We start from the raw sequence: 13692 nt of genomic DNA, 5'->3' as shown, positions 1-13692 counted from the left end.
GTGGGATTTGGAGGTGTGGGATAATTTGGGGGATTCTTTTTTTCCCTGTGCCTGATCTAGAAAAGTGTCTCTGGCTCCTTGTGTTACTAAAAATCGATCTTGGAGAAGAAGGAGGGGAGAATTCCAGCGTAGTTCAAGGCTTCTCATCCCATTCCCTTCTCCTGCCTCCATCTGATCCCCCTTTCTCCTGCCTCCATCTGATCCCCCTTTTTTCCTTAAAATTTTTTCCTTAACTTTTTCTTTTTTCCTTAAATATTTTCCCCTAACTTTTCCTTTTTTTTCCTTAACTCGGAGGGAGGAGAGAATTGGGATTGTTCAGGCTGGAAAAGGGGATTTTTGGGGTGACCTCATTGCAGATTCCAGTCCCTGAAGGAGCTACAGGAGGCACGGAGAGAGTTTTACAAGGAATGACTGGATGAGGGGAGTGGATTCCCACTGCCAGAGGGCAGGGATATTGGGGATAATGGGAAGGAATTCCCTGTGAGGGGTGGGGAGGGGCTGGGATGGAATTCCCAGAGCAGCTGTGGCTGCCCTTGGATCCCTGGAAGTGTTGCAGGCCAGGTTGGAGCAGCCTGGGATAGGGAAAGGTATCCCTGGATGGGATTTAAGGTCCCTTCCCTCCAAATCTGGCATTCTGGGAGGTTCTCCAGCCCTGGCTTTGAATGAAAAGGGATTTTTGGGTGGAGTGTGGCATTTTAGGGAGGATGGCCTTTCCCTCCAACCTCAGCCACCAAACCCCTCCACTGCTGGATTTCCTCTCCAGCCCCTTCCCTGGGGATATCCCAGCTCTTCCCCACCCCACAACGAGCCTCTCCGAGCTCGCTCCGTAGATAATTCCATTTATTTCCTGTATTTACACAAAATTACACACTCGGCACCTTCACCCCCACACCCCCAGACCCCCCAATCCAACAGCAGGGCTGGGAGCAGCTTCCAGATGCAGCCTTTCCCTCCTGGCATGGATGGAGGGATGGATGGAGCCACTGGTGCTGGGACTCCCTCACACCCCACCTCCATCCTGGGGGCTCCCCCTGGCCCCGGAGCAGGTCCGGGTGGGATCTGTGCTCTCCTCCTCCCACGGACACACCTCGGAGCTTTTCCTCGTGTCCCAGCTGGGCTTGGCGGACGCTGATGGAGCTTCCCAAGGACAAACCTGAGCCAGGCTCGTGCCAGGGCTGGAGCTGCTGCCCACCCCTGGGTGCCGGGTGCCGGGCAGGAGCCGGCACAGGGGCTTGTGCTCGGCTTCCCCGTGGGATCTGCCCCTGGATTTTTCCAGAACTGTTGGAGCCACAGCGCTGGCTCCCGGTTTTCCCATCCCTGTGGAGGAAGCTCTGTGGGCTCCCTGTGGCTGCACACCTGGCTGGGAGCTCCCCTCCTCCGACCCCATGGGCTCTGCTGCTTCCCAGGGGCAAATTTCAGATTTCCTGCTCTCTGTGCTGTCGGATTTCTTGGATGGCTCCTTCCCCACTGCAGCTTTCAGGGAGAGCTCCCCCTTGTCCGGGCTCTCCCAAGGACAGACGGACTCTCGGTCCTTCATCCCAGAGGTGCCATCTCTCACTTCCTTCAGGAGACCTTGAGTTGCAGAAGGGCTTTTGCTCAGCCTGGATGGACCCTCTTTGTCCTGTTTGGGTTTCTCTTTACCCAAGGGAGGTGCAGCCACTTCCCAGGGGCAGATTTCAGATTTATCGCTGGATTTAGAGTCCTGAGACTCCCAGGGACAGATCTCGGCTTTCAGGCTCTCTGAGCTCTGGGATTTCCCCGAAGCTGCTTTGGGCAGTGCTGAGCTCCCAGTGGGGGCTTTGGCCGGGGGCTGCTCGGTGTCCGGGCTCTCCCAAGGACAGACGGACTCTCGGTCCTTCATTCCAGAGGTGCCATCTCTCACTTCCTTCAGGAGACCTTGAGTTGTGGAAGGGCTTTTGCTCAGCCTGGATGGACCCTCTTTGTCCTGTTTGGGTTTCTCTTTACCCAAGGGAGGCTCAGCCACTTCCCAGGGACAGATCTCGGATTTATCGCTGGATTGGAGATCCTGAGACTCCCAGGGACAGATCTCGGCTTTCAGGCTCTCGGAGCTCTGGGATTTCCCTGGAGCTGCTTTGGGCAGTGCTGAGCTCCCAGTGGGGGCTTTGGCCAGGGGCTGCTCGGTGTCCGGGCTCTCCCAAGGACAGATGGACTCTCGCTCTCTGCTGTCCAGGGATCTCTCCGGGCTGGCCAGCGCTGCCTGGCGCGTGATGCGCTTGTCGCCCTTGGAGCCCCCACCAGGGACCTGCTCGGCCTTTGGCTGCCGGGAGGGAGGCTCAGCCACTTCCCAGGGACAGATCTCGGCCTTCAGGCTCTCAGCGCTCTGGGATTTCCCTGAAGCTGCTCTGGGCAGTGCTGAGCTCCCAGTGGGGGCTTTGGCCAGGGGCTGCTCGGTGTCCAGGCTCTCCCAAGGACAGACGGACTCTCGCTCTCTGCTGCCCTTCTCCACAGCTTTGGTCACTCCTTTTCCTGGGAGTCTCACCTTACCTGGGGTTGCTCCTTTTTCCATCTGAGGTGCAGCCACTTCCCAAGGACAGATCTCGGATTTATCACTGGATTGGAGATCCTGAGATTCCCAAGGACAGATTTCAGCTTTGTCAGTGGATTGGAGATCCTGAGACTCCCAGGGACAGATTTCAGCCTTCAGGCTCTCAGTGCTCTGGGATTTCCCCGGAGCTGCTTTGGGCAGTGCTGAGCTCCCAGTGGGGGCTTTGGCCGGGGGCTGCTCGGTGTCCGGGCTCTCCCAAGGACAGACGGACTCTCGGTCCTTCATCCCAGAGGTGCCATCTCTCACTTCCTTCAGGAGACCTTGAGTTGTGGAAGGGCTTTTGCTCAGCCTGGATGGACCCTCTTTGTCCTGTTTGGGTTTCTCTTTACCCAAGGGAGGCTCAGCCACTTCCCAGGGACAGATCTCGGATTTATCGCTGGATTGGAGATCCTGAGACTCCCAGGGACAGATCTCGGCTTTCAGGCTCTCTGAGCTCTGGGATTTCCCCGGAGCTGCTTTGGGCAGTGCTGAGCTCCCAGTGGGGGCTTTGGCCGGGGGCTGCTCGGTGTCCGGGCTCTCCCAAGGACAGATGGACTCTCGCTCTCTGCTGTCCAGGGATCTCTCCGGGCTGGCCAGCGCTGCCTGGCGCGTGATGCGCTCGTCACCCTTGGAGCCCCCACCAGGGACCTGCTCGGCCTTTGGCTGCCGGGAGGGAGGCTCAGCCACTTCCCAGGGACAGATCTCGGCCTTCAGGCTCTCAGTGCTCTGGGATTTCCCTGAAGCTGCTTTGGGCAGTGCTGAGCTCCCAGTGGGGGCTTTGGCCGGGGGCTGCTTGGTGTCCGGGCTCTCCCAAGGACAGACGGACTCTCGCTCTCTGCTGCCCTTCTCCACAGCTTTGGTCACTCCTTTTCCTGGGAGTCTCACCTTACCTGGGGCTGCTCCTTTTTCCATCTGGGGTTCAGCCACTTCCCAGGGGCAGATTTCAGATTTATCGCTGGATTTAGAGTCCTGAGACTCCCAGGGACAGATCTCGGCTTTCAGGCTCTCTGAGCTCTGGGATTTCCCTGAAGCTGCTTTGGGCAGTGCTGAGCTCCCAGTGGGGGCTTTGGCCGGGGGCTGCTCGGTGTCCAGGCTCTCCCAAGGACAGACGGACTCTCGCTCTCTGCTGCCCTTCTCCACAGCTTTGGTCACTCCTTTTCCTGGGAGTCTCACCTTACCTGGGGTTGCTCCTTTTTCCAGCTGGGGTTCAGCCACTTCCCAGGGGCAGATTTCAGCTTTGTCAGTGGATTGGAGATCCTGAGACTCCCAGGGACAGATCTCAGCTTTCAGGCTCTCAGCGCTCTGGGATTTCCCCGAAGCTGCTTTGGGCAGTGCTGACCTCCCAGTGGGGGCTTTGGCCGGGGGCTGCTTTCCTTTTTCCAGTGCTTTGGATCCCACTTTTTCTTCCCCTTTAGAAGTGCCACGCGTGTCCAGACTGGATTTCTCTTTCCCTGACGGAGCTGCAGCCTCTTCCCAAGGGCAGATCTCTGGGTTTGGGCGCGGCTCATCCTCCACCTCCCAGGGACAGATGTTGGCCTTTCTGCTCTCCGTGGTTCCCGAGGGTTTGGGCAGAGCTGGGGGTTTTCCTGCGAGCCCCACCCCAGGCTGCTCCACACCTTCTCCGGATTTGGGGGATCCCCGCCCCTCCTGCTCCGTGTCCCAGGGGCAGATTTCTGCTCGGACACTCCTTCCCTGTTCCCGGCTCTCCCCTGGGCACACCTCAGCCCTCCTGCCCTCCGCCTGCTCCGGTGCTTCTTTCGGCGGCTCTGGTGGTTTTTCCATGCCCGGAGAGCGCTGAGAATCCCCCTCACTGCCGCCCTTCCCAGGGCAGATTCCTGGTTTGGAGCTGGAATCTCCCCGCGTTCCCCCAGGACGGAGCTCTCCCTGCCCGCCCGCCGCGCTCCCGGCCCCGCTCCAGCTCCTTCCAGGGCCCCCCTCGGGCTCGGGCTGGCTGCTCCCCTTTTCCAGCTCCTTGTCCGGGCTCTCTGGGATCCCGCCGTCCTCCCGGGGAGCAATCGCCTCCTGGCGCAGCAGCAAGGCTCCCCTTCCTGCCGGGATTCCGAGCGATCCCGGCGGACAAAGCTCAACCCGCGGCTTCGGCCCCGCCGCTCCCCGCACGCTGCCGGGGGAGGGCCGGGGGCTGCTCGGGGAGCGCTTTGCAGGCGGCTGCTCCTCCTCCGGCTGCTCCCGGGGCTGGAAGGACCTGCTGGTCCCCTCGAGCCGTTCAAGTGTCCCTTCCTCCGCTGCGACCGCAGGAACGTCCTTCCCCAGATCCAGGGCAGGAGCCTCGTCCCCTTCCTGGGGCTGTGCCTGTGTCACCTCCGGGGGACATTCAGCTCCTTGGTGGCCAGCGCCGGGTGGCTCCAGACCCCTCCGGGCAGCGCTGGGCTCCTCTGCCGCTTTGTCCCCATCGCCTGTCCCCGGGGCCCGGCTGTCCCATTGTCCTCCTGTCCCGCTGTCCCCCCAGTCCGTGGCTTCCACGGGAGTGGCGGCGTTGTTGTTGTGCTGGAGGGCGGGGGGCTCGAGGCTCTGCCCGCTCCCCTCGGGGCTTTTGGCAGCGGGGTCTGGGCTGACCAGCCCGAGGGACCCGGCCGAGGCCTCTGCCAGGCCGGACTTGTCCCTCCTGCTGCTCCCCCTCTTCCAGAGGCTCCCTTCCCTCTCCCTGTTCCCTTTCAGGCTGCTCTTCCCCCTGGACCGATTAAGGGCTTTGATGGCGAGTCCCAGGCTCCGGAAACTTTTCTGGGGGGCCGGCTTGGGGCCGGGGGTGGTGGCCGCTGTGTCACTGGGGGTCCCTGAGCCTGCTGCTTCGGCTGCTTTTTGTTTCCTGCTCAGGATCTCGTCCTGGACCAGCTCCCAGGGACAGATCTGTGCCGGGGGTGGCGGTCGGGGTCAGCAGCCTGCCCTTCCCTACCGGGGGCAACGCGCGCTCCGGCTCCTCCCCCGGTGTCCCCTCCGCCTCTCCCGCCGGTGCCGGGGGGTCCGGGGGTGGCTCCGGGCCGTCCCCGAGCGTCCCCGAGCGCTGCAGGCTCTGGTAGCGGACGGGGGGCGGAGGGGGCGTCTTCTTCACGGTCACCCGCACCCTCCTGGGCGGGTGCGCGCTGTCCACGCTGACGCTCTTGATGGGCGCGTAGGTGACGTGTTTGTGCACCTTGGCATCGCCCAGCGGGGCCGTGTCCTCCTGGCAGCCCCTCTCGGCGGGTCCCCGGAGTGTCGCGGTGGCCTTGGAGACCCCCGGGGCGGGCGCGGAGAGCTGGCGGCTGCCGTGCCACTCGTCGCGGGCGGCCGTGCGGGCGGCCAGCAGCGCCGCTTCCCGCGCCCCGGCGACCACGCTGTGGGACTTCTGCAAGGGCGGAGCGCGGCCCGGGGGTCGCTGCCAGGGCCCCGCCAGGTTTTGGGCGCTGGCGGATTTGCACAGGAGCGGGGCGGCATCCAGCGAGTCGCTGTCGGATTGCTCCAAGTCCGTCACCACCGGAGGAGGCTCCTCGGGCGGGCTGGGGGTGGGCGACCCACGGCGGGGGTCCCGGGGGGGCCCCTCGGAGCTGCGGGACTTGAGCAGGGCTGAGGAGCGGCGCCGGGAGGTTTCGTCCCGCATCCTCAGGCTGGTCCCGCCGGCATCCACGAGCCGCTTGGCCGAGGAGCTGCGGCGGGACAGGGTCCCCGGCCGGTCCCCGGCGCTGCTGCGGCGGGACGCGCTCTCGGCCGGCTCGGCACCGCTGCGGCGCAGGATGGAGCGGGCGAGGCTGCGGCGGGAGCTGCGCTTCTTGGGCAGGTGCGGGTTGTTGGCCGCCATCCGCCACGTCTTGTGCACCTCCAGCTGCCGGTAAAGCTTCTTCAGCTCCTCCTGCGCCGCGGGTGGGGGGGGACGCGGCAGAGAAAAGGGAGAGAGGAGAGCGCGTACAGCGGGGGATGCGGCCGGGACCGCCCCGCCGAGCCCCGCCTTGTCCCCCGTGTCCCCAAAACTCCCCCGCGCTGCCCGGGGGATGCAGCGGGTTTGCCCACCCGGGTGGGGTCACCCTGCCAGCCCCTCGTCCCCTCCCTCTGCTTTGCATCAGGAAAAGATTGCGAAAGGCACCTCTTACTCTGCACAGCTAGCGTCAAAAGAAGGTCCTGAGTGTGCCACCCACCCGAATGTCATCGGGGTCGAGACTGTGCTCGCTCCAGGCGGACGCGATGCTGCTGTTCATGCAGGAGCCCGAGCGCCTCATGTCCAGCTCGTCCTCGTACACCTCGGCCGTGATCTCCTCCCGCAGCGGCGAGCCCGTGTGCAGGAACTGGGCAGGGAGAGGCGGGGAGTCACTCAGGGGTCGCTGTCCCAGCTCCCCAAGTCCCCGGGATGAGTTTTAGTGATGGAATCATGGAATTGCTAAGGCTGGAAAAGCTCCCCGAGGTCAGCGAGTCCAGCTGCTCCCCCAGCGCTGACAAAGCCACCGCCAACCCGCGACCCCAAGTGCTGCATCCACGTGTTCCCAAACAGCTCCAGGGATGGGGACTTCCCTTGTTCCGATGCCTGATCACCCTTCCCATAAAAAATTTCCCCGATTATCCAACCCGAACCTCCCCTGGCCCAGCCTGAGGCCGTTCCCTCTCCTCCTGTCCCTGTTCCCTGGCAGCAGAACCCGACCCCCCCGGCTGCCCCCTCCTGTCAGGGACTTGTGCAGAGCCACAAGGTCCCCCCGGAGCCTCCTTTGCTCCAGGCTGAGCCCCTTTCCCAGCTCCCTCAGCCGCTCCTGGGGCTCCAGCCCCTTCCCAGCTCCATTCCCTGGACACGGCACCTTGGGAATGAAGAGCAGGGCCAGGGTCATGGTGACGGTGCCGTGGGTGTGAGCGAAGAAGAGCAGCAGAGTCCAGTCCGGATGCAGCGAGGGGACAATCAAGAACCTGGAAGGGACCAGGAGGGCAGCGCCAGCTCCCACCACAGCCCCCTCCCCACCTCCAGACCCCACAGCCTCCCCCCTGCCCAGGCGCCCAAACCCTTCCCACTGCGGGGGTCCTGACCACCCAAACGCCCTTTACTCTGGAGATCCAGAGCAACCGACTCCTTCCCACCTTGGGGCGGTTCCTGAGCATCCCCGGGGGTGGGAATCTTGACTCCTGGCCCTACCTGACCACGTGGAAGGCGGCGGAGATCACGAGCTCGTTGTGGAGGGCGATGCCCATGTAGCGGGGCTCGTGGAAGGCCGAGGGCACGGCGCGCGTGGCGTAGCACAGGAAGCTGCCCCACAGCAGGAACAGCATCTCGGCTGCGGGGGAGAGCGGGGAGAGACCCTGAGCACCCACAGCCGGCACCCAGCAGCTTTCGGGGGGCTCAGCTGCTGCCCACCGCGGTCACCCCGGATGCTGTCGAGATGGGCGGTGTCGGAGGCGGGTCCGGAGCATTCTCCAGCACAGCCTTCCCAAAGAATCAACGCCCGCACCAGGGGATGCTCAGAGGGGAGGGTGGGAGGCAGCTGGGGCGGCCCAACCTTCCTTGAGACCTCAGCAGGATTAAAAGGACAAGGGAATGAGAGCCCCACATTTATGGGATGGGGTCCCAGGGCTGTGGGGATCCCAGGTCCTTGCAGCTTCCAGGAGGGGAGTGAAAGCCCCACAATTATGGGAGGGGTCCTGGAACCGTGAGGACCCCGAGGACACATCAGGGGCCAGTCTCACCCATGACCATCATGTAATCCCAGCAGTCGTGGCCGCAGATGGAGAAGTGGAGGCCGCGGGCGGTCTGGGCGCGGATGACCAGTGGGATGTTCTTGTGGGTGTTCTCCAGCATCCCGATGGTCCAGGCTGCCAGGAACCACAGCACCAGGAGCAGGATGGGCGCCAGCATCTTCAGCACCCGCCCGCTCGACACGTAGGGCGCGCGCTGGGCCGTGCGGGACAGGAACACCTTCAGCACCCTGCGGGGCACAGAGGGGTGAGACCCCGGCCTGTGCCACTGGGACCCCCAGCCCGTCCCAGTGTGGGGTTCCAGAGCCCCCAGCCCATCCCACTGGGACCCCAGCCCGTCCCAGTGTGGGGTTCCAGAGCCCCCAGCCCATCCCACTGGGACCCCAGCCTGTCCCAGTGTGGGGTTCCAGAGCCCCCAGCCCATCCCACTGGGACCCCAGCCCGTCCCAGTGTGGGGTTCCAGAGCCCCCAGCCCATCCCACTGGGACCCCAGCCTGTCCCAGTGTGGGGTTCCAAAGCCCCCAGCCCATCCCACTGTGGGGATCCCAAATCCCCATCCCATCCCACAGCAGGGGTCCAGAGCCCCGCCCCTCCCCACCACAGGGACCCCCAGCAGCCCTCACTTTGGGGGTCCAGAGTACCCAAACCCTTCCCGCTTTGGGGGTCCTGAGCCCCCAGCCCATCCCAGTGCAGGGGTCCTGAGCCCCCAGCCCTCCCCAAACCCACAGCCCTCCCCACCACGGGTGTCCAAACCCCCCACTCCCAGCTGCTTCCCACTCTGGGGGGCTTGACACTCAAACCCTTCCCACTGAGGGGGTCCCGAGCCCCCAGCCCCCCGTCCCAGCCACCTGTAGAGCTTGAGGGTGATGGTGCCATAGACGATGGCGAAGCCGAGCATCCGTACCCAGCGCAGGACAATGCAGCGGAAGATGCTTGGCTTGAAGTACAGGATGAACACCTGGAGCAGCAGGAGAGGGGGATTGCGGGCTGGATCCCACCCGCTGGAGCTCAGGAGCCACCTGGATCCCACCTGCCAGAGCCTTGGGAACCACCTGGATCCCACCTGCCAGAGCCTCGGAAACCACCTGGATCCCACCTGCTGGAGCTCAGGAAGCACCTGGATCCCACCTGCCAGAGCTCAGGAACCACCTGGATCCCACCTGCCAGAGCCTCGGGAACCACCTGGATCCCACCTGCCAGAGCTCAGGAGCCACCTGGATCCCACCTGCCAGAGCCTTGGGAACCACCTGGATCCCACCTGCCAGAGCCTCGGAAACCACCTGGATCCCACCTGCTGGAGCTCAGGAAGCACCTGGATCCCACCTGCCAGAGCTCAGGAACCACCTGGATCCCACCTGCCAGAGCCTCGGGAACCACCTGGATCCCACCTGCCAGAGCTCAGGAACCACCTGGATCCCACCCACCGGAGCCTCGGGAACCACCTGGATCCCACCTGCCAGAGCTCAGGAACCACCTGGATCCCACCTGCCAGAGCCTTGGGAACCACCTGGATCCCACCTGCCAGAGCTCAGGAACCACCTGGATCCCACCCACCGGAGCCTCGGGAACCACCTGGATCCCACCTGCCAGAGCTCAGGAACCACCTGGATCCCACCTGCCAGAGCCTCGGGAACCACCTGGATCCCACCCACCGGAGCCTGGGGAACCACCTGGATCCCACCCGCCAGAGCCTTGGGAACCACCTGGATCCCACCCACCGGAGCCTTGGGAACCACCTGGATCCCACCTGCCAGAGCTCAGGAACTACCTGGATCCCACCCACCGGAGCCTCGGGAACCACCTGGATCCCACCTGCCAGACCTCAGGAACCACCTGGATCCCACCTGCCAGAGCTCAGGAACCACCTGGATCCCACCTGCCAGAGCCTCGGGAACCACCTGGATCCCACCTGCCAGAGCTCAGGAACCACCTGGATCCCACCTGCCAGAGCCTCGGGAACCACCTGGATCCCACCTGCCAGAGCTCAGGAGCCACCTGGATCCCACCCACCGGAGCCTTGGGAACCACCTGGATCCCACCTGCCAGAGCTCAGGAACCACCTGGATCCCACCCACCGGAGCCTTGGGAACCACCTGGATCCCACCTGCCAGAGCCTTGGGAACCACCTGGATCCCACCTGCCAGAGCTCAGGAACCACCTGGATCCCACCCACCGGAGCCTCAGGACCCATCTGCTTTCCAGGCCAGCCCTGTGCCACCCTCTCCCTTGACCCTACAGCACCCGCTGCAGCTCGTGCGGGATGGGAGAGGGGATTTGGGCAGGGATTAATTCCCGCAGCCAGCGGGAGAAAAGGGATTTGGTTTTCTGAGAAGTTTTATAGGGCAGCCCCCAGGGATTGCGCCAGCAAAATTAACAATTAGGTGGAGCCGTGCCCTGCTTGGGGCAGCTCCATCCTGGAAACCCCATCCCAGAGCTTTCCAGCCCTGGGGACAGCTGGATACTCACGGGGAAGTAGAGGAGGAGGGATCCGAAGAGGATGGTCTCCAGCAGGATGATCCCTGATGTCCGGATCCTCTGTGGGGACAGCAGTGTGAGGGTGCAGCCTCAGAGGGGCCGGGGCAGGGGCAGGGGGATCCCCCCAGGGCAGGGGGGGACACGGGGACACCTTGCCTTGCTCCGTCGGAAGTGGTAGGACACGAGCATGCTGAGGAAGATGGCCAGCATGCAGCAGGCCTGGCACGACAGCACCGCTGCCCGCAGCACCGGGTCCTCCTGGATCAGGCAGGGCGTGTCGTCCTCGCAGGTGGCACAGCCCGGGCGGCACGGCCGGCACCCCAGCCGGGACCCCCCGTCCGTCCCCGCCACACCTGGGGACAGAGTGACAGCCAGGTGGGATCACGGCATCCACGTGGGATCACCACATCCCAGGGGCTGGTGACACCTCCCACGCCAGGGCACGTGTTCTGTGTCCCCAAAGCCCCCCAGCCCCGGCCCCCACTGCTGCACCCGTGTGCCACAGGGGAGGACAGGGACCCCGGGGCCGGGCACGGCACCCACCTGCCCAGGCACCGCTGGCCACTCCGCTGGCCCCATAAAAGCCCGGCTTGCACCTGCACAGGTACCTCCCGAGGACGAAGCCGCGGCTCTCCTGGGGGACACACTGAAGGACACAGCCTGAGACACATCCCTGTGTCCCCCCCAGTCCCCAAATCCCCCTGCCCCAGGGGGCTCCAGCAGCCCCCCAGCTCACAGTACCTGACCCCACGCCATCAGTGAAATCAGAGGAATCAGTGGTTAAACATTTCAGAATTAAAAGCCAAAGCTTGGCCCCAAATCCCTCCCTAAAACCTAAATGGACACCTAATGCAGCCGAGCGCCCTAATCCTGCCCAGCCGTGACGGCAGCCTCGGGCTGGGCACTGCTCCCTAATCCCCCCTGGCCTCATCCTGCTCCGAACGGGCCGCGCCGGCGGCTCCGCTGGGCATTGTTGTTTTCTGGAGGGGTGCCCGGAGCAGAGCCCGGCCCTCTGGAAGGCATCGCTGGTAGGAAACAGGAGCTGGCAACGCCTTTCCCGCTTGGGGATTGCCCCAAGGCTGGGGGGCTGCGGGGCTTGCCCTGGCTGGGGGTGCTGCTGAAGCCCTGAAACGCTCGGACACCGCTGTCCCGCCTGGGTGGGCACTGTTGGAGGGGCTTGGCGAGCTGCTGCGTGGCCATGGTGCCACCGGCTGCCAGGCCCCGTCCCCGCGGTGCCCGGGCAGGGAACAGCCGGGTCACACGCCGGGCTGGCGGTGGGAGGGAAGATTTGCACAATAAACCCCTCGCCGCGGTGCGAGAGCAGCTGAGCGAAGCAGATGGATCGGTCGGGAGAGAGGATAAAGCTCAGCCCGGAGGGAGGGACGCGGGGCACGGGCAGCCGGGCCGGGGGTACGCGGGTGGTTGGGTGCGGGGTACCCCGGTGCTGCCGGCGGAGGGGATGGGGCGCGGCGGGCGGTACCTGGGTGCTGTTGAGGTCACAGCGATGCGTGTCCGAGAACCAGCCGGGCCCGCTGGAGCACTGGTCAATGGCCACGTCCCGCAGCTCCACGTCCACCCGCACGACCCCTCTGCGCCCAGGGAAAGGGTCAGCCCAGGCGGTGGCGTGGGGCATCCCCGTGCCCACCCCGTGCCCCCCACCCAGAGTGGCCGAGCCTCAGCGCTGCCTCTGGGGCAGCAGCGGTGGGGCTGGTGCGTGGATCGGGGGGGCAATGGCAGCGGTCAGCGGTGTCCCCAGACCCCCGGACAGGGGTGTTGTCCGTCGGAGCCGTGTCTGGGGAGGCTGGAGCTGGGGCAGGGGCAGAGGCAGCAGCTCCTGGGTGTGAATTCTGCCCCTCCAGAGGGGTTTTAATGCGATCGATGGGGAAATAGGGGTGGCTGGGGCGGCCCCCGCGTGCCCCGCGGGACCAACGCTCTTCCCTGGGTTCTCCGAGGGGGACTCGGCTCTCCCCTTGGATATGGGGCCGTGTCCCCGCTCTGGGACGGATCCCAGCTGACCCCTTCCCTCCCCACCGCCTCCCTCTGTGTCTCCTGGCACAGTGGGGTGCAGCAGGGACCTCCCCCCTCCCCAATCCCGGGGTCACCCCCAGCTCCCAGGAGGGGTCCCAGCCCGGCTTACCCACCGCCGACGCAGCCGTGACAGGGGGGTGGCAGTGCAGGGTGGGCAGCACAGGGGACACCGAGGGGGACAGGGGGTCACCCCCGTGCCCACACACGTGCACACACACGCAGAGGGGCACGGGCAGGGCGCTGTCACACCCCGGGGTGGGTGACACCTCCAGCTGCACCCCCAGCACACACATCGGGCACCCCCCAGCCCTTTTGACACCCCCCCCAACCCCAAACCCCCTCCGGGCTCCACTTACTTGAACTCGGGGCTGAGGTCCGGCTTGAGCCCGTAGAAGGCGGAGGAGAGAGTGACCGCCCAGGTGGGCAGGAACCGGCCCTCCCGGCACTCCAGGAACGGCGGCGACCATCGCACGTGGCCCGGCTCCCCCACGTAGCTGTCCCCCCGCTGCCACTTGGGGGTCTCCAGGCTGCGCAGGTCATTGCTGAGCACCCGCTTGCGGAGCGCCGGGACCCGCTGCGACTTGAGGGCGTTGAACCACTCGTTGTCCCAGCTGAGGTTGCCCAGGCTGGGAGCGGCGTTGGAGACGTCCTGCAGCAGGATCTGGCCGTCCCCCTTGGTGGCCTGCAGCATCAGCCGGGGCTTGGGGGCCAGCGGGTGGGCGTCGAGGGCCAGCACCGCCCTGCGCACCCACGGGTGCCCCTCGGCCAGGCTGCGGACCAGCGCCTGGTACCACTCCACGTCCTCGGCCACGCTGGCCTCGCGGATATCGTTGGTCTGGAAGAGCATGTTGAGGAAGTTGGCGGCGTGGGCCAGCGCCTCGGGGGCGGCTCGCAGGGCTGCCCGCAGCGCCGGGGGGGGCCCGGGCCCGGGGGCCGCCGCCGCGACACCCCCGCTGCAGTTGGCCCGGGCCAGGCGCTGAGCATCG

At 65.2% G+C, this 13692-nt stretch overlaps 1 protein-coding gene across 1 annotated transcript; it reads right to left on the bottom strand.

Moving 5' to 3' along the window:
* Positions 1-823: 823 nt before the first annotated feature.
* GPR179 (G protein-coupled receptor 179) lies at positions 824-13616 on the bottom strand. The gene is given in 12 exon segments (XM_048318826.1): positions 824-5447; positions 5530-6386; positions 6670-6816; positions 7318-7423; positions 7647-7785; positions 8195-8433; positions 9052-9161; positions 10670-10738; positions 10835-11031; positions 11222-11324; positions 12159-12267; positions 13063-13616. Coding segments are annotated over 12 exon segments (7014 nt in total). The 5' UTR covers positions 13554-13616; the 3' UTR covers positions 824-1000.
* Between the last annotated feature and the right edge of the window lie 76 nt (positions 13617-13692).

Source organism: Corvus hawaiiensis, chromosome 1, assembly GCF_020740725.1.
Source record: "Corvus hawaiiensis isolate bCorHaw1 chromosome 1, bCorHaw1.pri.cur, whole genome shotgun sequence".
In the NCBI taxonomy this organism is placed as follows: Eukaryota; Metazoa; Chordata; class Aves; order Passeriformes; family Corvidae; genus Corvus; species Corvus hawaiiensis.
The sequence above is the reverse complement of the archived record's forward strand: the minus strand, read 5'-3'. Positions and strand labels throughout refer to the sequence as shown.